The sequence below is a fragment of the Anguilla anguilla genome, chromosome 6 (assembly GCF_013347855.1).
Source record: "Anguilla anguilla isolate fAngAng1 chromosome 6, fAngAng1.pri, whole genome shotgun sequence".
In the NCBI taxonomy this organism is placed as follows: Eukaryota; Metazoa; Chordata; class Actinopteri; order Anguilliformes; family Anguillidae; genus Anguilla; species Anguilla anguilla.
In genome coordinates, this window is record NC_049206.1 from 44,275,660 (window position 1) to 44,297,516 (window position 21,857).

Genomic DNA, 21,857 nt, shown 5'->3' on the forward strand with positions numbered 1-21,857 from the left:
ACTGATACTGAAAGCGTCTTACACCTGCACTAAGGAAGCAACTGAAAACACCTGACCAATCAGAAACACTTGTGACACCGTTTGACCTGTGAAACGTTATGATGCCATTATGATACATAATATTTTTGAAAATATTCACTGCAATGTGTTTTTTCTCATCCAAGACATCTGTATTGTGTCAGAAAATGTTTAAAATTATAATAATAAATACATTTCCATGTCTCAGAAGTATATATTTTCAGATGGCTTATTCAGGAATGCATACGTGTTGGATGTATCATACATAAATTATACATTATAGCCTACATTATACTTAATGTCAATAATTATTAATATATTATTAATATAATAATTAATATATTTACTTGACACGTTTTTCTTTCAATAGTAATGGTACACTCTGAATATGAATAAATGTAGGCCTACACTTGTTTCATTGGACCGTATAAATACTTACTGTATAAAATGTGATTTTAAAATGAGCGGGAAAGTGATAATGCGCTTTTGCGCAGTGTCCTTCAAATTTTCAGTGTGAAGATTTATGACTTTCGAGAACTATGATTCTGATTGAAGTACTCATTACCATATAGCTGAACGGTTAGCTTCCCACAATCTTGCTCAGAAAGCCACGTGAAATACGACTCTGCCTGGCTCTAATGAGGGGCACGCGACCCAACAATAAGAGGCAAGCTGCAATCACCCCGGTGAGCCTGACAGGCGCACGGAACTCTTTCCAAGCACGCGCTGTAAGCTCTGGGTTTAAAATCGAATAGCCGAACCATTAACCTTACATGTGAAATGGGTTCCGCATTCCAACATGCATAGCCCACATAATAACAATGAAAATAATGTGATTTCACTGATATTCTACCACTGCTGTAAATATATTTTACTGATTAAACATCATGTATAGCCCTGGCACACACACGCTCCTCTAATATTAGGCATATTAAAATTGTGTTAATTTGAAATTAATATATCATCCTATCAAGTAATTCAGGCCATCCAGAAATTGAAATACAGGCACATCCAATGATATTTAATAAGGAATTAACTGGATCCATTCATTTTTAGAATATGAAGATATGCATACATCGTCTTTTGTTTCAGAACAAAGCTCAGCATAGGAGAAAAGCAATTCCAGTTCAACCTTGAACCGAGGGGTGGGGAAAACGTGTACCAATAATGTCAGGTAGGCTAATTAACCACAGAAACAAGGGGAGCCGTGAATTAAATAGAAGATACGTGATAAGAGTCCTCGGCGAATGCGTAAATCATCTCATATAGTGATTTTCCCCGAGAGTTAATACAGAGATTCGTATATTTCCTATAAATAACACAAAGCGAATCACTGCCTGTACTTTATTAGTACAAGACAGTCACTTTGATGTTATTGTATTTGACTGCACATAAATTCCCGTATAGTGATCCTTGCACGCTGGAAATATGTCAACAGATGCTCGGTTTACTAATAGCCAGGCGCCTCCATTGGTGATCATTAGGGGGGTCTAAATCTGGATAAGTGTTGGTCATCGGTTGAGAGGTGGGTGTGAATATGAAAAGGGGAGGGTTTTACTGACTGACAGTATATGCAATGAGCAGCGCGGGCAGGAGCAAGTATATAAACTGAAGAAGGCAAGCCATTCTTCATTGAGGAATTGCAGGCAAAGCCTTGCGTGTGGCGCCTCTGCTGCGCAATATAGTTTTTCCCAGAAAAGACACGCGTCTCTGAATGTGCAAAACACAACGGTGGTATCGACACCATCGGAGTGCACGCCAGCTGACGACAGCCAAAGCGAGAAAGGAACCTGCTCTGGATATTGACTTTGCGCACAACCCGGACAACTGGATAACCTGGAGTTGTACCTGGGCTTCATGTTTTGGACTTATTGAAGGGGGGCTCTACGAAGTGAGCCTGAAGAAGGATATTTATTTTTTTCTCTCTCTCTCTCCCCCTTTCATTTTTTATTCTTCATATTTCGTCCTGATAAGTGGGGGAAGGAGTTTTGTGAGGTTATTGTACACGGCTGCTCACAGAACGGAGAGAATGGCATTTTGGTTCATCTTTTCAGTAACACTTAGCATTACAGTTTTAACGCAGGTAAATTATAGTTTAAACGGGTCTTTCATACAACCTTGGCAAACTGGCGTGTCGTAATAACGGCATTGCTATGTCTTAATCTCATCGAGAGAACAATGAATTCAACTGTGATTAAAATAATATTGTTTTTTCTCTTAAGGTATTTGGATCCGGTGTTTTCGAGCTCGATCTTAAGGAGTTTAAGAACAGCAAAGGTTTGCTGGCGAACGGAAATGCGTGCAAACCCGACTGCAAGACGTTTTTTCGAGTTTGCCTGAAGAACTACCAGACGGTGGTGTCTCCTGGAAACTGCATCTTCGGTACTGCCATCACTCCAGTTCTGGGGTCCAACTCTTTTAGTGCAACGAAAGGCGGCACCTTCAGTACACCAATCCGCCTACCGTTAAACTTTGCATGGCCGGTAAGACCCTCGACGCCCTATATTGTGCACTTAAGGAAAAAATCATTTAGGGAGCACTATTTTTTTTCCCAAAAGGACCCAATTGAACTCGAACTGTGGTCTAATTTTAATATTGCAATACGTATGTTATAATTAAAAACCTGAAAAGGGAGGATCACTTATTTCACTTTGAAAAGCAAAAACCTGTATAATAACAACACTATTTTGTGTCATTTTAACTTGTGTATAATAAAAAAATAAACTGTTTTTAGATTATTATGTAGTATAGCCCATAGTTTGTCGGTGTTATTGTGTAATCTGCGGTTATAGGTGGTGTTATTTAGTTGTTGTTTTTTTCTTTTTACTTTTTTTTTTTTAAACATATGTAGTTTATGAAATAACTTTTTTTCTTATTATTTTAGGGATCATTTTCTTTAATTATCGAAGCTTGGTATTCTCCCTTTGCGGATAAACCTGTAGGTAAGTGAAGTAAAACGTTCGCCACCAGAGGGAGACATTTCTAAACATTTCATTAACTCAAACGCTTCATAAATTTGACTTAACGGGCTACTCACAGAATAAATGTACGATTTATTTCTATTTTTTAGCAAATATTTTGGTGTCCCTTCTTTATTATTGTGCTTATTATTTTAATATGAATGCAGTTAGAGCCTCGCTTTCATATCCGTTAATTCATTGTTACGTGCTACAAAACTTTTTTTTTTTTTCATTCTTATTCTCGACACAATTGCACTTCCTTGGGTTTATTTTTGGCGTGGGAAAGAGAGCTGGTCTTTGGTGAGAATACGTTAACCTTGCCAAAACCTTATGACTGCCCCTTCCTGTATTTTACACCTTTGCTGTTCCGCCTTTTGGAATGAGAATAATGGCATGACAATGTTTTGCTGACATAAAGGAAGAGGACATTTCAATCGCACTCTCAGTGCACTTGAAAGAACTGCTTGTGGGGCTTTGACAGAAGCATAATTACAATCAATGTTGGGCGCCAACTTCTCTTACCATATTTTGTGTCACGCGCACACACAGACACACAGTTTGTGATATATTAGACCAAAATTGCGTATTTTTATCTGTATTTCATCACAGTGTGTTTAAAATGTACATTTAAAAATAATAATTGTGAAACATAAATTCTAATTGTTTGCTTTTTGTTCCACATTTCCTTTTCAGACACAAACAACCCCGAATTATTGATTAGCTTTTTTCCCATCCAGAGAAAATTGGAAGTAGGGGATGAGTGGTCTCGGGATGTTCAGACCGGGAACCAGACGGAGCTAAGGTATTCTTACCGGTTCATCTGCAATGAAAATTACTACGGCGCAAGCTGTTCCAAAATATGCGTGCCCAGGGACGACCGTTTTGGCCACTACATCTGCAACCCTGAAGGGCAGATTTCCTGTCTCCCTGGCTGGAAGGGGGGATACTGCGATGAACGTAAGCAACCGGAGAAAACGATCAACTGGTCTCAGAGAACTGGGGTTTGCTTCAGAACCACACGTTTTATCAGATTAAAATACTTGTGTAATGCGATAATGTGCCTGTGCCGTTGCAGTCCACATTGCACATTTCAGTGATGTCCTTATGAACAACAGCATTGCATTAATGGGAGTCACTTGATGTAGGCTAAGGAGCGTGGAATGATGTGTTGTATAGCCACTGCCCCGTTTCGCTTCGTTTGTCACATTATTCCCTATAGGCGGAACAGTGTAAAAGCCACGTCGCTGTCCATTCATATATAGGCTGCGTGGATTTAAGTGTGCGCACACGTGATTTTTTTGTTTAATTGATATAGGCTGTTGTAGCCATTAAGTTACCTATAATGGACTTCTTGGCCAGACGAATAAATCCTTGAAGATTGAAGTACGAAAACCTAAATAATAATAATAATAATAATAATAATAATAATAATTAATAAATAAATAAACGACGGTCAATTACGGTCAATTTAAAGAACGTATTATTATTATCATTATTATTAGTAGTAGTAGTAGTAGTAGTATGCTAGTAGTATATGTGTAGGTCTAGTATTAGTCCCAGTTGTCGTAATATTCATTTATTTACTCTGTTTGCAACGTGTAGCCTAGTTAAAATATTTGTCTGACATTAAATGTGGGAGATACATATTTGCCGTTATTACTACTATATCGGCATGTGAAAATTCGCATTGTCCTTGAGATCGCTGTGGTCATGTAGGCAGTTCATGAAACAACTTAACCCCCAAGCATGTGTTCTAATTCAACTCGATCTGAAAACGACATGCTTTTCAAGAGCTGGTAACAGGTTCCACATCTGTTTGGCATATGCAATGTTTTAGTGTTTGGCAGAGCCTATATATAACCGCTAAACCGTCTTTTAGTCGCAGTGTTTACTTTTGTTGGCAACACGCACACATGACACTTTCAGTGGCAGCTCCATTCAGCCTATTGCTTCGTCCATTCTCAGTTTCTCCCTCTAAAAGCGCGTGCGGTGTACTGTAATCCCACGCGCCATAATAGGGGAGTGGCACTAGGTATAATCAGGCCATTATTATTCGCCACGTGCCAGCGCTGGCTCAGTTGTGCTTCGGACAGTGCAACGGCTGTAGATGTGGTTCGCGCAAACCTACAAACGAAAAAGGAGCAGCTGTTCTCTTTTGACTACAGGCATCTGTTCTGGGCTAACCTGCCGTGAACGACCCTGGTTGTATAACTAGTCAGAATCAACAGTACATGAAACCCGACACAAAGAGCAGTGAAATCGACGGCCTTCTTTAGCATAAGCCTGCTTTTCCTAAGTGGCAGCTTCTAATCGATTGCTTTTTAAAAAGACTTCAGTCTATATGTGGTCACTGAGCACAGACAAACCGATGACTTTAAAGACTAAGCTTTCAAGAAGTCGGCCTATATGAGTTTAAGTAAGCTCAACCCGTGCTCACAAAATGTAATTACTTTAAAGCAAACCCATTTCTGTGTGTGAACACGTTTAAGTGGGAGGGGCAATTCAATCTACTGTAATGCAATTAGTCATGGTAATATCTAAAATGAACATAAATAATCATGGAAGTAAGTTTTTCTATAGCTTTTATTGTTTGAATTTAATTTATATAGTGTGTATTCTTATTGCCAGAAAACAATTAAAGGGGCCAAAAATGTACTACAGACAGGATTATATTTCTAAGGACCAAAATACAATTCAAATGGCCATGACCAATAGCCATAACCAATTGCAATCCAGAGATCATATTTACTCCTTTTCCCTGTCATTCAAGACATTTAGCCAGATGTGCAACGCTCGTTTTGACTTTTGACACCAGCATAGCATAGTTTCCCTGTATTTTGTCTGGTAGCATGAAATGATGAGTAGCAGTAAACGATGTACACCTGTCTGCCTTATTCGGGTCAGGGTTTAATACTGCCATAGCTAAATTTGCAGTGGATGGAGTAAGCCCCTACGAATGGTGCTATGAAATGAAGCTAATGTGTGGCTCTCTTTCTCTTTCATTTCAGCAATATGTCTTGAAGGGTGCAGCCAGAAGAATGGAAACTGTACAAAACCAGGAGAGTGTGTGTAAGTATGCAGCAATAGTACATTTGACATGCATCCAACCAGATTAGCGCTGGTCATGTTTTTAATTTGGAAGCCCGTGGAAAGCTTAGTCTTTGGAAGCATCAGTGAGATCATTAAATGAATCAACGTGTGCAGCCCACCTGTGGAAGAGTTAGTTTACCTCTTAGATTTTTGAACATATTTTTTATCTGCCGTTTTTGATATCGATCCCTTACTGTTCGCTTTTCTGTGTTTTTGTTCTTTCCTGTTTCTCCAGCGAAGAGTTTCATTCAGAGTGGTGGCAGGGTTTTTACATTTGTATGGTGCATATTTCAGCGGAGGGAGATGTGTGCACGATTGATTGTGAAGGGGCGGTTCTTCCTTTCTCACAGGTGCAGAGACGGCTGGCAGGGTGTCTTCTGCGATGAATGCATGGTGTACCCCAAATGCAAGCATGCCACTTGCCAGCGGCCTTGGCAGTGCACCTGCAAGGAGGGCTGGGGCGGGCTCTTCTGTGACCAAGGTAAGACCCGCCCCCTTTCGTCTTACCGAGGTGTTGGCTGTAGGCAGAAATGTGTGTGTGTGTGTGTGTGTGTGTGTCTGTTGCTGTAGAAACTGGGGCTGCTCGGGGGTGGTCTGCAGGCATCTGCTATAGCTTGACTCTTGTATATGTGCTCCAGTCTGAATAAACCAATTGAGTGATCTCTCCTAGTCCTGTGGGGTTTAGAGGTTTAAAGAGCTGGAACAGCTGCTGGATTGCACCTCTGCGGCATCGTGGTAGACAGTATCTATGCTGCCCTGTGATTTATGATCCTGACATCATGTTGAGGAAATGTAACACAGAGGCAAATGTTTAAAAACTTGTCTGCCAAGCGGACAGAAGAGGCATCTGGTTCTTAGTTGCGGTGATTTAGCGAGGGGGTAGGGTGAAGATAGCTGTTTGCACGCGAACGCATTCTCTGACGTTTCGAAGCTCTCGCCCCCAGATCTGAACTACTGTACGCACCACAAGCCCTGCATGAACGGCGCCACCTGCATGAACACTGGACAGGGCAGCTACACCTGCTCCTGCCGGCCCGGCTTCACCGGGGTGGACTGCCAGCTGAGGATGAAGGAGTGCGACAGCAACCCCTGCAGGAACGGAGGAAGGTGCACGGTGAGCCCCTCCCACCTCCCCTCAAGCCCCACCCCCTGAGCTTCCCTGACTGTGACAGTGTACCATTTCCTCTTTTTTTGTATTTCGGTCCCCTGTGCTGGCCTTTTCTCCAACATGGAGGAAGGTGACAGTGTGACCTTTCACCTTTGACGAGGTTGCTGGCATGCTGCATGCAGGCCTCTCACAGTTGTAGACAGGGTCAGAGTGCATGCATGCTGGAGATGGGATATCACACAGTTCATACCAGAACTGGACTACAAAACAGTATTTTTAAGGCTTAAATCTAAGTTTACAATTCAGCAAGCTCAGAGGCAGTAAAAAAACTGCATTTGAGTGCTCAGATGGTCCCACTAGACTGATCAAGAGGACAGCTAGCCAGCTGTGTGAGGGACATTTTAGTTGTCTGATGTGTTCAAACATAATTTTTAAATTATATGAAAATGTACAATAACTTGTATGACCAACAGCATTGGCTTCAAGCATTTATCTGGCTTCAGTTATGATTTTTGGAATAATGTACACAGTGATTGCTGAGTACCATGCTCTGCTAAAGCCTTGGTTTTTAATGCAGTGATGCGCCCTACCGTTCGTCTGCTATCAAATCCACATTGTACCAGTGTCTACTGCAGCCCTGTGGGATGGTGCATAACCGACTGTACCGATTTCCTGTTCTGAAGCCTGTTCATTGTGCACGCAGGACCTGGAAGGAGGGTACCAGTGCACGTGCCCGCAGGGGTTCGAAGGGCTGCACTGCGAGCACAGCCTGCTAATCTGCGCCGACTCGCCCTGCTTCCACAACGGGCGGTGCCGGGAGCGAGACGAGGGGCGGAGCTACGCCTGCGAGTGCCCGCGCGGATTCACCGGGCTCAACTGCGAGAAGAAGGTCGACAAGTGCACGTCCCTCCCGTGTGCCAATGGTGCGTGCATATCAACTCCCCAACACCAACAGCTATTATATACACCCTCATATTTAGCATAACAACTCCCCAACACCAACAGCTATTATATACACCCTCATATTTAGCATAACAACTCCCCAACACCAACAGCTATTATATACACCCTCATATTTAGCATAACAACTCCCCAACACCAACAGCTATTATATACACCCTCATATTTAGCATAACAACTCCCCAACACCAACAGCTATTATATACACCCTCATATTTAGCATAACAACTCCCCAACACCAACAGCTATTATATACACCCTCATATTTAGCATAACAACTCCCCAACACCAACAGCTATTATATACAACCTCATATTTAGCATAACAACTTCCCAACACCAACTGCTAGTATATACAACCTCATATTTAGCATAACAACTCTCCAACACCAACAGCTATCATATACAACCTCAAATTTAGCATAAGAACCTCTATCTATAAATGTGATGTGCAGGTGTGTGTAATGTGGTGTGGTGTGTATTATATATAAATGTAGTGTGCTGGTGTGTGTAATGTGGCGTGTATGATATATAAATGTAATGTGCTGGTATGTGCAATGTGTGACATGGTGTGGTGTGTATGATATATAAATGTGGTGTGCTGGTGTGTGTAATGTGGTGTGGTGTGTATGATATATAAATGTAGTGTGCTGGTGTGTGTAATATGTGGTGTGTATGATATATAAATGTGGTATGCTGGTGTGATGCAGTGTGGTATGTATGATATATAAATGTGGTGTGCAGGTGTGTGTAATGCGGTTTGGTGTGTGTTATATAAATGTGGTGTGCAGGTGTGTGTAATGCGGTATGGTGTGTGTTATATAAATGTGGTGTGCAGGTGTGTGTAATGTGTAATGCAGTGTGGTGTGTATGATATGTAAATGTGGTGTGTAGGTCTGTGATGCAGTGTGATGTATATGATATATAAATGGTGTGCAGGTGTGTGTAATGTGGTTTGGTGTGCATGATATATAAATGTGGTGTTCAGGTGTGCTTAATGCGGTTTGGTGTGTATGATATATAAATGTGGTGTGCAGGTGTGCGTAATGTGTAATGCAGTTTGGTGTGTGTTATATAAATGTGGTGTGCATGTGAATGTAATATGATACAGTATGTATGATATATAAATGTGGTGCGCAGGTATGTGTAATGCGGTTTGGTGTATATGATATAAATGTGGTGTGCATGTGTATGTAATGTGTAATGCAGTGTGGTGTGTATGATATATAAATGTGGTGTGTAGGTCTGTGATGCAGTGTGATGTATATGATATATAAATGGTGTGCAGGTGTGTGTAATGTGGTTTGGTGTGTATGATATATAAATGTGGTGTGCAGGTGTGTGATACCCGTGTGCTCTGTGCAGGTGGACTCTGTGTGGTGCACAGCGGGGTGCCGGTGTGCAGCTGTCGCGCAGGCTTCACGGGCCGGCGCTGCGAGATCAACATTAACGAGTGCGCCCGCGGCCCCTGCGCCAACGGGGGGACGTGCGAGGACGGCATCAACGACTACCGCTGCGTCTGCCCGGCGGGGTTTGTCGGCCGCGACTGCGCCACGCCCACCGACCCCTGCGCCCACCGGCCGTGCCTCGGCGGGGGCACCTGCGTCGCCGGGGGCGACGGGCAGCCCGCCTCCTGCGCCTGCCCCGCCGGCCTCACCGGCCCCCGCTGCGAGTACTTCACCGCCACGCTCCCCCTCGCGCCCAACCTCGAGCCCCGCGACCCCTTCCAGTGGGCGGCCGTGGCCCTGGGCGTGGGCCTGGTGGCCCTCCTCCTGCTGATCGCCATGGTGATGGTCGCCCTGCGCTGTGGGCCGAGGGCGGGGGCGACGGGCGATCGGGACTCGGAGACCATGAACAACCTCTCCAAAACCCAGAAGGACAACCTGATACCCACAGAACAGCTCAAAAACACCAACAAGAAAGTAGACCTGGATGTGGACTGTACCCTGGACAAGACCAGCTATAAACACAACTACTACCACTTGGACCACAATTCCACCAATGACTTTAAGGTCCAACTGTTGCAGGATGATAAAAGTCATAATTATGAGAGGACTTTAGAAGAGAAAGTGCCATTAAGTAGAATGTGCAGGTAAGCTACCAGATGTTCCACAATGCATTTCTCAGAGTCATGAATATTCACGTGGGCTGGAAAATAGCAGCAAACACGTGATGTTGTCTCAGTGTGCTAGCAACAGTAACATGGCAGAAAACCTGTGTGGCAGTCGCGCATTGGCTGGGAGGATTCTTTGCGGGACTATGTATTTTTGTTATGTTATTTCCTGTGAGGAAGAGGAAGAATGGCTCATTAATATTGTCTGTCCGAGGCTTGGCCTGTGTGTGTTCGACCTGGTCGAACCCTGAAGCACATTATTAGAATGAGAGCTTGCCAAACTCCACAAACATCCCTGTTACATGCCAATTTTCATGTTCCCTTGGAGACCTCCATGGACACATTCAATTTTTGAGAAATGTTGCCTTTTTTGTTTTAAATATATTGACATTTAAAGAAGATTATTTCCCCAGTTGGGCCTGTTTTGAACTTTGAAACCACATGCCAGTTCTTAACCTTACCATAAGTTCTTACCGTATCATGCTGTCCTTTCATTATCAGCCAGTGTTCTTAAGCCGGACTGCTGTTAACAGCAAGGTCATGTACATTTCGTAATCTGTAATTTATGTTTGCAGAGAAAAACCGGAGTGCAGAATATCAACGATATGTTCCCCATGGGACTCCGAGTACCAGTCTGTGTTTGTAATAGCAGAGGAAAGGAATGAGTGTGTTGTAGCAACTGAGGTAAATATGATTTTTTATCCTTTCACACGTTTTGCCTGAAAATCAGCATGCAATACAGAATGGTGTGTGATAATCTTGAGTTAATGTTAGCTGTGCTTATCTCTGCTGGCAGTTAACATTTGTAGTAAACTGGAAGAGGTGCCAAGGACAAATGGTTTGAATAGACCTTTTTAACAGCTAAAATAAGGTCTGATATAGTCACTCTCAAAACTGATGTTGATAACAGGGGGAACGAGAGCAATACGTGAAATACAATTCCCCATGCATAATTGCATTTCCTGAGTATATATACATTGAACATGTTATGGCCTCAGTCTGTCTCAAGAGATGCCCTGTATTTTTACTTCATAATAAATGAAAGGAATTTTGAGAAGATGCTGCCAAGCTAAACACGAGGACGACAGTGTGCCAGTGGAGATAAATAGCGTAGCCCGTACTGGGACGGCCTATTTGATTTATCCTCCTGGGATAGTTTCAGTTCCCCTTTTCTCACCACTTATCAGGAACCTGAACCTCCCCCTTCTTCCTTTCCAGGTATAAACGGTGGAAGGGTTCCAGCAAGCAACCCCGCTAGGAAACTGAAAACACCGTCAGGACGGAATATCCTCTGGACTGTTTACAAATACGAAAAAAAAAAAAAACCCCAGGCTGGGAGTTATTTAAACGTTATTGTGTATCGCTGCTCTTATAAAACATGGGAACTGGAGAGAGCAAGCACGTGGTCTTTGAACTTTGCATTTGACACGAGTCAGTTTGCGTGCTGTGGGGACAGATATACGGGTCCTCCATGTTTCCAGCCTTCAGTAGGTTATCGATAGGTCCGCACAAGCAGCACGGTCCTGGACATTTTTTTTGTAGCAGTGTGAAGATGAAGAGGAGGAAGAGTTTCCCTCATGAACACGTTACACATTGCAGTGATAATCAGAAGCAAACCAGACAATAATCCAGTTGGAGGAAACACTAGCTACTCTCTGTCTCCTCCACCCTGTCCAAACGCTATGCAAGGGAAAGAAACATTTTTTTGTCATTCAAAAGTAAAAGAAAAGAAAGCTACTGGAAACGGTTCAGTGTCTACACCTTCCAAGACTTGCATTGAGTGCATAAAAATTTGCTTTGTTTTAATTTTCCATGATATTTATGAAGATTGTATACCGTCCAAATAACAGAGCCTTAAAAGAAGTTTCACTTTAAGTTTGAACTTTATTTGTACCCCAGTGTTCGCTGATTAATTGCACAATACAACAGAAGGGGTGAGGGGGTCAGAGAAAACCACAGAACCACAAAAGACAACACCGTGTCATTGGAATCCATGATGTACAACTATTGACTTCTATTTATGCAACATGGTTCATAAACACAAACCAAACACTTTTAAAAGAAGATAAAGTGACTATCATACCAAGACTGCCTATAATTAGTACTGAAATTACAGAGCCAATAAAAATATTTTTAAAATGTGTATTTCTGATGTTAAGTTAAACATTATGAAGCACTGATATTTCTATGTTTTATATGATTATTTTGTACATATTGTGTATTTATAAGGAAAAACATGTTGTGTAATTGTTATGCCTTCAAACTGTTTTTAAATCTGAAGCCAGAAAAAAACTATTGAAGCTGTTTTTATTGTGTTCTGCTTTTTTAATTAGATTTTTTTATATATCTGGTACTTGTTTGTTAAATGTGGATTATGAGAGAGTGACAACACGTCTGGGCAATCTGGGCATCTTTAAACAATCCCTAGTTTTCAGTTAACAGTAGGGACCTGCTACATACAAAACTGACCACAAAATATTCACACCCTCGTATGTAGAACCTCAGATATGAACTCTTTTGGAATATGGATTAGTCTTTCAGAATAACATAATTTTTTCTGTCCAACAGAAATGCTCATAACTTTGAATTTTCTGAACATTCATTTCAATCATTTGTTGCGATGGCTACCCGTATTTCTCTAGGCTTATTTGTAGTAAGGTCTCATTTGTAGCTGTACATAATTGTATATGATAAAAACTAATAATCAAGCCAATACAAAAGGCGATCACATCAGAACTTGTTTTCTATTGCTTTCCGATTTTCCAAGTGGCAGCACAATAACAGATCTATAGCTGAAAACTGATAGAAAGAGCATCATGTCTGGTGTCAAAAACACAATCATTATAAATTGTCATTTAGCATTATAAAGACTATCCAATGTATGTAAGTTAAAGGTAAATTGAATACACACATAGATACATGGGACAAACTGCAAGTTTAAAGCAAACTAAGGACGGTTCTTGCCATGTCGTAGAAGACACAGCATCAGTGAGGGAACATTGAAAGGGGAGCAGCAGTCTACCATCAAACATGCAGTCTCTGACCATGGTGCCCAGCTTATGCTACTTATAGCTGGCCAACCACTCCCCAATGGCTCACTGTATCCAGTCTTTTGACCTTCCATTGTGAGGAATTAAAACAATGATGTGATTTGCTTTGCCATTCTGAATTAACATGCATTAAGTAAATAAGTGCATCTAATATGTCATGCTCAGGCTATTGTTACCACACTTCTCAGCCCCCAAACTTATAGACTAGATTACAAATACAGTAAGCAATGTTACAAGCATAATGAGAATTCAATGCCTTGTTCTGCGAACATCCTGCATTAATGTGTCTGTATAAACAACCCAATTTGCTGTAGGATGCCATACAATCAACTTTATAGCCAGTCTGGAGCATAACATTGGCCTGCGTACATCTCTCACATCCTGTTTATGATGACAGTCTGGTCGTCCGCAGTTCTCAGCTTCTGCTTGTGGAAAAAGGATGCCCTGGAAACAACATGTTTTACAAGGCTTGGAAAAGGTTTCCTCTTGTCACCAGGCAAAAGCACTTGTTATCACTTTTGTAATTAGTCATCTGGTAAAACCTTTCGAATCAAAGTACAACCTGCTCCTTGGCCCCACCCGACTGAGTGCGTTTAGCCAGTTCTACCCCTCTCTCTGGCCTTTGGGTTTCCATCACACAGTCAACCATATGCATTGTGTTATAATCACAGCATCCTGTTTGTTCCAGAGTGACATCATTTCCTGCTTCCTGTCTGATTAAAACATACGGAATATGCTGGCCAACTGCCTTTCTCATGCATCTCCCTTGCAAATTGCTCAGGTTAGAATTCTCACAGAACAGAGTGTTGAAGTATTTCAGACATCTGCACACCTCACCTATTTAATCACTGTGTGAGAACAATAGCACAAGCAAGTAATAAAAACCCTGATACAAATTTGACTTCTATGCTAATGGCCATGATGAAACATTACCACTCATAGCAATCTGTTTAAAAAGAAAGAGAGAATAAATACTGACAGAAAAACTCCCAAATTGGATTTCCCACCACTGCTGCAATTGATTTACCTTGACCAACAGCTGAAATTGATTTACCTTTCAAAACCAGATATTCTGAGGAACTGCGGGAAATATCTGCACTGCTATATGCACAGTGAATCAAGTTGGTTGACGAAAGATTGTAGACTTTACAATAACAATAATACAATTCATGACTGGGAGGTTCCATTACACCTTTTGTGCTTTCAGGGAACAGTAAAAAAAGATGCCTTTTAATCACAGTTTAAGTGTAATCTATTTTGTTTTCTCTAAGGCTATATTAGTGAACACCTTTTTTAAAAATACACATTTTAAACAGTATATATCTGCATTATGCACCAACCTGTGAATTACTACTTAAAAAAAATTTTTATTAATCATTTGATTTTTTAAAACTGATTGCATATTAAATCAAATTTAAATAATATTCTCAAGGCAGATACATAGTCTAATTGTTTTATACCAAATACTGAAACTTTTTCAACAATGACTTTCTGAAGCACGGTACATCTTATATAAGATTCAGGATTAAATTTTCACCACCTAAACTGTGTAGATTAGGCACAGTTAACATTAAATTGCTAGGAAGAAAGCAACAGTTCACAAACACGAGTCATCTTATTGATTACCATCAAAATCCACCATACTCCTTCCACATTGTTGAACATTAATAATCCAGTAGGACATGGTTCAGGAGTTATTGTATTTCTTGACTATTTCAGATATATAAGAAACTGAATCAACACATTTACAGGGATATTTAAATTTTTACATACAAGGTGGCACTCATGCCTCCTAAAAAGGCCTTGTTGCTTGAGAATGCACCATACTGCACACATCTCTGTGATTGGTCCAGCGGTGGGAGACAACACCAATCAGAGAATCCCGCAGCAAGAAATGCAGCATGAGCCACCTAACAGATTTTTTTTCTTTCTTTTAAACCTGCATGTAATCATAATCATCTCCTGTACCCTATATGGCAACCAAGTCCTTTTTTGGCTGTGAGGGGTTGAACTGTAGCCACAGAACAGACAGTGAGGAAGGGTGATACAGTGCTTAAAATTGGCTTCTGTGTCCTCTCCTAAATCACAGTAACATGACTGCGTGCGTTTAAGTCTCTTCCTGCTCTTTTAGAGAGTGGCATCAGTATATTTCAACCTCAGTCAGAAAGTAGAAGTTCCAGATCAGGTACCAGGCACCAGGCAGCTCCCAAAGTGTTGCTAATTTTGTTTATCAGAGCCAGGGTGTAAAAATAAGGGTGCATTATGTGGCTCTACTGCCTGTGGTTAGATATAAATGCAATCCCTGACCATGTGAAGAAAGGGCATCTTCATAAAAGGAGATAGGAGTCCGTTATTTGTGCTTTAAAACAGGAGGCGTGGTCTCAAAGTCTGTTTATGAGGCAATGTGAACAAGGTGGGGCCCTCAGTGTGATTGTTCTTTCTGAGGTCACAATGAAAGTAGATAAACAGATTGATTACACAGCCATTCTGCTTTTAGAGAACACTGGCGGCTGAGTGCCTGTGTTTAAGAGATGGCAATTCTGGAATTTAGAGTTTGCTGAGAACCTGGTGCTCTTTAAAATGCACTAAAAATAGTTCACTTTTTTCCTGTTTTAAATAACGAGGGTCTTGAATAATCAGGGATAATTTTACTACCATATTTTCACATGGGATTGGCATGTCAGTGACCCCTGCAAAAATGTCAAGCAAGCCAGCGTTTCAGTTCAACAAGAGTTTAAGTCCTGATACAGATGATAGAGAATTACCAAAGAAGTGCTTCCCAATTGTCATAAAATTAAGTCTCACGCATAGTGAATTCTGCATAATTCTTGCCATCAAGAGCAATATAAGCGTATGCCTTTTTCCCAATGTCGTAGATATGATTGTCTGATCATATGTCTTAGTGTGGACCCTTACATGATGCCCAGATGGGTGATGTTTGAAATGCCTGAAAATAAAAAAATCGGCTTACTGACAAAATTATATAATTCCAAAAAGTTACATAAATTAGCTGAAAAAAAACGTTTTCAAACAGAGCGATACATAAATACAGCCACCGAGTATGATCATTAAATACGCGTTCATTATAATATAAACGTCGCAAGCTTTTTGTAGCTCTCCAAACGTGCAGATAACTGATGCAATAACCCGAATCGTTACCTCCAAGACTGAAATACTGCGTCTTGTTGCATCAGCCAAGGGTTCATTTAAATATTATATCCTTCTCAAAAGACAGGAGCCATAGCCATTCAAAAGTCTGGTTAAATTGATTGATATTTTTGATAACGAATCATTACATGTTTTAGGTGGCAACCCCCTTTTTCTATACACCAATAGAGACTTCGAACAAGGTAGTTTTTTTAACAGTGCGCAGAATTTGGCACCGATTGGAGTATTCCGCTCAAACCCCACCTCTTGAACGACACAATTCGTCTACCATTCGGATGGGTGGCCACACATAATTACGTGTCTTCGTCACTATAAATTCAGTCAGCCATTATGCTGCAGTTACGGGAACGCAAGTGGTTGAGTGTAGTAGGAGTTCCTCGTCGTGCTGTTGTTGTTAGTTTGTCAAATAGTCGTAAGTGTGTAATATTTCGTAAGTAGCTCTAGTAGTATCAATTAGCCGGCGTTGTTTATTTGAAAAGGATAGACGGCTGGCTGCACAGTCAGCTTAACGGTTTTTAAGTCTTTGTTTTTAAGAGCCTCGGAGGCCAAAATGGAATTTTAAGGCATAATGCGGCAACACTAATGCATCGGCATGCATCAGGCAAAGCAGAAGATCCGGCGTTATTCCATCGCCAAAACTGCCAAGCAGTTGGGCACCACACGCGGAATTACCGCGAGCCAACCGATACCGCTGCTACTTGATCGGGAGAAGTAGCTACCTGGCAAGCCTTCTTGGCTATTGCACTGAAACCACCAACCTGTCCTTTGACCATTATAACGCAAACTAGCAGTGATCAGAATGAAGCCCCAAGACGTATTGGCGGAGAAAACCAGTCTGTGGATATTCGGCTACGGGTCTCTGGTATGGAAACCTGACTTCAAATTCAAGAGAAGTAAGGTCGGGTACATCCAGGGATACAAGAGACGCTTCTGGCACGGCGACAATTTCCACCGGGGCAACAACGAAATGGTGAGAAATGTTCTATTTGTTAAAGACAAATATGCTGTTTTGTTAATGAGTATATTATGATGGATGTCACAATTTCTTTTAACATAATTCCTCCATTTTCTTTCTACGCAGCCCGGCAGGGTGGTGACGCTGGTGGAAGATGATGACGTAAGTGTTGCTTCTGCTTGTGGTTTTCCCTCCGTAATGGAAGGCCCCGACTCCCACGCACATTTTTTCAGCCGTAGCAATACTGAATTTGTAATTTTATTTGTGATATTTGAGCACCCACTCGAAACGAGTACAGCGGCTTACTGTAGTCAAAAGTCAGCAACAGATTTAAGTTCTATTGACGTTCACTGTAGTGAATGCGTCTCATTTGCATTAATTCGAGCGCATAACTAATCGTATTCTGTACTGCTTGCAGGCATGCACCTGGGGGGTGGCTTATGAGGTCACTGGGGCCCAGATCGAGGAGTCCCTCAAATACCTGAACGTGAGGGAGGCGGTGCTGGGGGGCTACATCACCAAGGCCGTTGAATTCATCCCACGAGAGAACGAAGAGGCCCCGTTGCTCGCGCTGGTCTACATCGCCACCGCTGACAACCCAATCTACCTAGGACCTGCCAGCCCCGAGGAGATCGCCGCCCAGATCGTCGTGAGCCGCGGCAAGACCGGCCACAACATCGAGTACCTGCTGCGGCTTGCCGACTTCATGCGGCTGCGCTGTCCAGAAGTGGAGGACACCCACCTGTTCTCCATCGAGACCGCCACCCTAGCTATCGTGCTGGCGTCCGAGCTGGACATGTCCGCCCTGTAAGCGGCTGAAGTTAAGAGGTCACTGCGAATAAACGCCGCCATCTGAACGTCCGTCTGTTAATGCATTCGTTAGCACACCGCTTGTTGTACTAATGTGTCCATGTCTGTTGTTCATGAAAAGCCACATAATTTCTGTTTAAACCGGTACGAACGAAAACTGCGTTATAATGGATTAAAGGGAGGTGGTGGTATTTCCAATGCCAGAAGTGTTCATACTGAATGTAAAACCTGTAAGATCTGTGGGTATTGTGCAATATTGGTTATATGGTTATTGTATTACTGTAAGTAGCATTGAAAGTACTCTAATCGCGGTGTACTTGTTTTCCTGGTAGCGAGGTTGCCCCATCAAATTAAGGTATGCTTTATACACTACGGTTCCAGTCTGTTTTTGGTTAAGGGTATTTTGTAACACTTCTAGCTGTGTAGGAATATAGACAATTTCATATCCCCATTCCCTACTGTCATCGCTTAATGTACAGGAACTAACTGTATACCTTTGTTATAAAAGGATTTTCTTTTTCAATGCACCTTTATTTTTTCAGACAACAGACCTCAATAAACTGTTAATTTAATGTTTGCCTCTGAGATGTGCTTTTTATTCTCATCAATCCAGGCCCTTTGCATGCCTTAGTATAGGCATTTTCATGTGCACAGCTGAGCACTGTTGCATGGCAACAGCATAAAACAAAGGAAAAATAACCCACACAGTATAATACTCATAGGGCCAGTTTCGCAGACATGGATTAACCCTAGTCCTGGACTAACTTCAATTTTGAATGGAGATTCTCCATACAAAACTCAATTTAGTCCAGGATTAAACTTAATCTGTCGGTGAAACCAGCCCTTAAATTTACTTTGGGAGAACATAATGGAGATATTAAGCAACTAACTTGCATTTGTGTTCTCCAATTAGAGTAGATACCTTGTATGGCATTTCAGGTCATAACTTGAGTGCAAACATAAAAATGCAATTAATGATAAATGCTTGAGGTATCGAAACCAAATCACTCTTCCTGTCGTCAGCAGCAAATTGCGTGTGTTACTAATCTGGCCTGGGTGGCTGACGTACAGAACATTGTTATTTAAGCTGTTACACACCTTCATCACAAATGACTTGGCCACAGTTCCAAAAACTCACTGCTCAACTGCAAACTGCCAATGGAAATTTTCTTAACGGAAGTACTGGAGTAATACTTTAAGGAATATTAACCGAGAAATACAGGCCACAGGTTTACATTTTGTGTACATTTAACATTCTGTCACCAGTGACACCACCTGACATTCCACACCAATCCAACCGGTACACAGCACCTAAATGTTTCGCCAGAAGGACACGCATGCACAAACGGGTGGAGGACATGGAGATGAAATCTCTAGCACTCTTTATTTTCAATTTGCTTATCCAGTTAGTAAAAGAACATTTTTTTCCTCAATATTTACACAATTAACTATAAAAATAGACAAAGAAAGGGGAAAAACATTTAAGAGACAGAGTCTCCTTTAGGCTATTTACACTGACTGACTGCACCATGCTATACTCAAAGCAAACCAGAGCAGTGCTTGTTTTTTTGTGTGTTGTCATGGGGACCACGCCCATCCCTCTGTTATGGTACTGCTAACGGATGTCAGAAATAACCACGGATCACTCATCTTCACCTTACACCTTGCCCCGTTTAAAAATAAAATGGCTTCCATACAATTTACAGTGTTCAAAATCATAATTTACCATATTTTAACTTAGGCTATGATACACTGTGCATCTAAGCATTTTGAGTCTCAATGGACTGTCATTCTTTTGACAATTATATTAGCAACATGTACTTATCAAGCAATGTTCACCATTCAGTCAAAAACATTTACATTTAATTTACTACAAAATGATGCCAAAACTTTTTTCTTCCACAGACAGAATATGTGTTAAGCCCGGATATTAACAATATCAAGAGAAGGCTTCTCAAAACATCTGCCATTTAAAACTTTCTTACATGAGATTTTCTTTTATGTAAATGAGTGCCACTAACATCAAATTCATTTTAGAAAAATATGACCAATAGTACAAAAGCAGTTGTTTTTTGAGCGTGATGTTCTTTCACTGGCCAACAGACCTATACTTTGCCATGTAACTGCAGTAAGCAAACAGGATGCTAGTTGTGAAATATATTTCATAAATGACTAGTCTTCCTTACGAAAATATTGGCTAATCGAAAGCATTTTCCAGGTTGCGACAAGAAAATTTTTGTTGTGATACTTTTCATATTTACTTTGTTCACACGAGTCAAGTGCAAGTGTATTGGTTAGGATCGTTTCTATAACTTAAAAAAAAAATCAAGACCATATAATTGGAAAGTACACAGGCTAAAATGGCATGAAGGCGGAAGTCAGCCAACTCGACAGGCCCAATCCTGTAAACAGTTAAGAAGGCTCAGATTGTTGAAAAACGATTTTCAACCACCTTTGAAATGCGGTGTGTGGTGCTTTCCTGACGGGCATAGACCGGTACAGTCCATCCGGGTTTCAGCTTTATTTAGCCCTTGGCCGATGAGACTTGTGTCCTCACAACGAGAGTGTGTTCTCTGACGCATCAGAATAGCCGTGTAACTCCGCGCTGAGCCGCACGCCAGCTGGCTTCGCAATGCAAGCGCTCGGGCGTGGCGGCGCGAACGCGGTATCGTTGTACTGTTGCTATGGAGATCCGGGCGACGGCGCCAATGCGTCCGACGGGCGCTGCGTTCGACGAGCTTTCATTTCGCCGCCACTTCCCCTGGAGGGCCATGCAGTAGCTCCTGCCCTCTGGGAAGTACTGATTATTGTGCGTTTTTGGAATTCATGTTTACAAGCCTGTTTTTTGGCACAAGTATATTAATCTTTATACAATTAAAGAACAGGAAGTGGGGCTGGGGGGCGGGGCTTGCTCGTCTATATCGATTTGCGCTGGACTGCGGAGGGGACGAGAGCTGTACGGGGGGGGCAGGCCGGGGGTGCGGCGTGCGCTACCGCGCCCCCGACGGGCCTTTGCCCTTTCGGGAGGGGTTGGGCGGGTGGTGCGCTCTGCTATGGCTTAGCATCTGGGAGCCGGCGGGAACGGCCCCCCCCTTGCCGTGGGGGGAGGAGGTGCCGCTCGGCGCGAAGGCGGGCGTGGCCGAGGAGCGGGCCAGGGAGGGCTGCTGCAGGGGACTGGCTGCTGGTATACCTGCTGAGAGAGAGAGCGCACAAGACGAGGTTACTGCCTGACTGCTGCACTGCTGGTGCGTTACAACAGGAGGGTTACAGTCTCTGTGTGCTACAATATGTGGGTTACAGTGCAGGTGTGTTAAAATATGGGTGCTACAGTGTTGCTGAGTTACAATATGGGTGTTGCAGTACCGGTGTGTTAAATAACGTGTTAAATGTATGTGAGAGAGACCGGACAAGACTGTTTACAGCATGACTGCTGCTCTGCTGGTGTGTCACAACAGGCGGGTTACAGTCTGTGTGCAATAATATGGGTGTTACAGTACTGGTGTGTTACAATATAGGGTGTTACAGTATGTGTGTCACAGTACTGGTGTGGCCTTTAAATGCTACGTGCATCCCGATGGTAATTTCTCTTGCACACATGACTATTCACACAGAGAGTAATATGCAGT

At 42.1% G+C, this 21,857-nt stretch overlaps 3 protein-coding genes across 5 annotated transcripts in view; 2 read left to right on the plus strand and 1 right to left on the minus strand.

Moving 5' to 3' along the window:
* The first annotated feature begins 1,653 nt into the window (after positions 1–1,653).
* LOC118230866 (delta-like protein 4) lies at positions 1,654–12,553 on the plus strand. Its single transcript, XM_035424281.1, has 11 exons — positions 1,654–2,101; positions 2,241–2,501; positions 2,903–2,960; positions 3,672–3,935; positions 5,987–6,047; positions 6,419–6,549; positions 7,013–7,182; positions 7,880–8,099; positions 9,501–10,227; positions 10,824–10,932; positions 11,467–12,553. The coding sequence occupies exons 1-11, from the start codon at positions 1,733–1,735 to the stop codon at positions 11,470–11,472; spliced, it is 2,376 nt and encodes a 791-aa protein (XP_035280172.1). The 5' UTR covers positions 1,654–1,732; the 3' UTR covers positions 11,473–12,553.
* A 4,220-nt stretch (positions 12,554–16,773) lies between these two features.
* On the plus strand, positions 16,774–18,803 carry LOC118229633 (glutathione-specific gamma-glutamylcyclotransferase 1-like). The gene is made up of 3 exons (XM_035421762.1): positions 16,774–17,436; positions 17,548–17,583; positions 17,840–18,803. The coding sequence occupies exons 1-3, from the start codon at positions 17,266–17,268 to the stop codon at positions 18,230–18,232; spliced, it is 600 nt and encodes a 199-aa protein (XP_035277653.1). The 5' UTR covers positions 16,774–17,265; the 3' UTR covers positions 18,233–18,803.
* A 778-nt stretch (positions 18,804–19,581) lies between these two features.
* ino80 (INO80 complex ATPase subunit) overlaps positions 19,582–21,857 on the minus strand; it is a 36,593-nt gene continuing 34,317 nt past the window's right edge. For 2 of the 3 annotated variants that reach the window (XM_035421759.1, XM_035421760.1), the window contains one exon: positions 19,582–21,424. In XM_035421759.1, coding sequence (XP_035277650.1) covers positions 21,222–21,424 — 203 coding nt within the window. In that variant the 3' untranslated portion in view covers positions 19,582–21,221. The remainder of the gene's footprint in view (positions 21,425–21,857) is intronic. The other variant, XM_035421761.1, reaches the window with a different exon arrangement.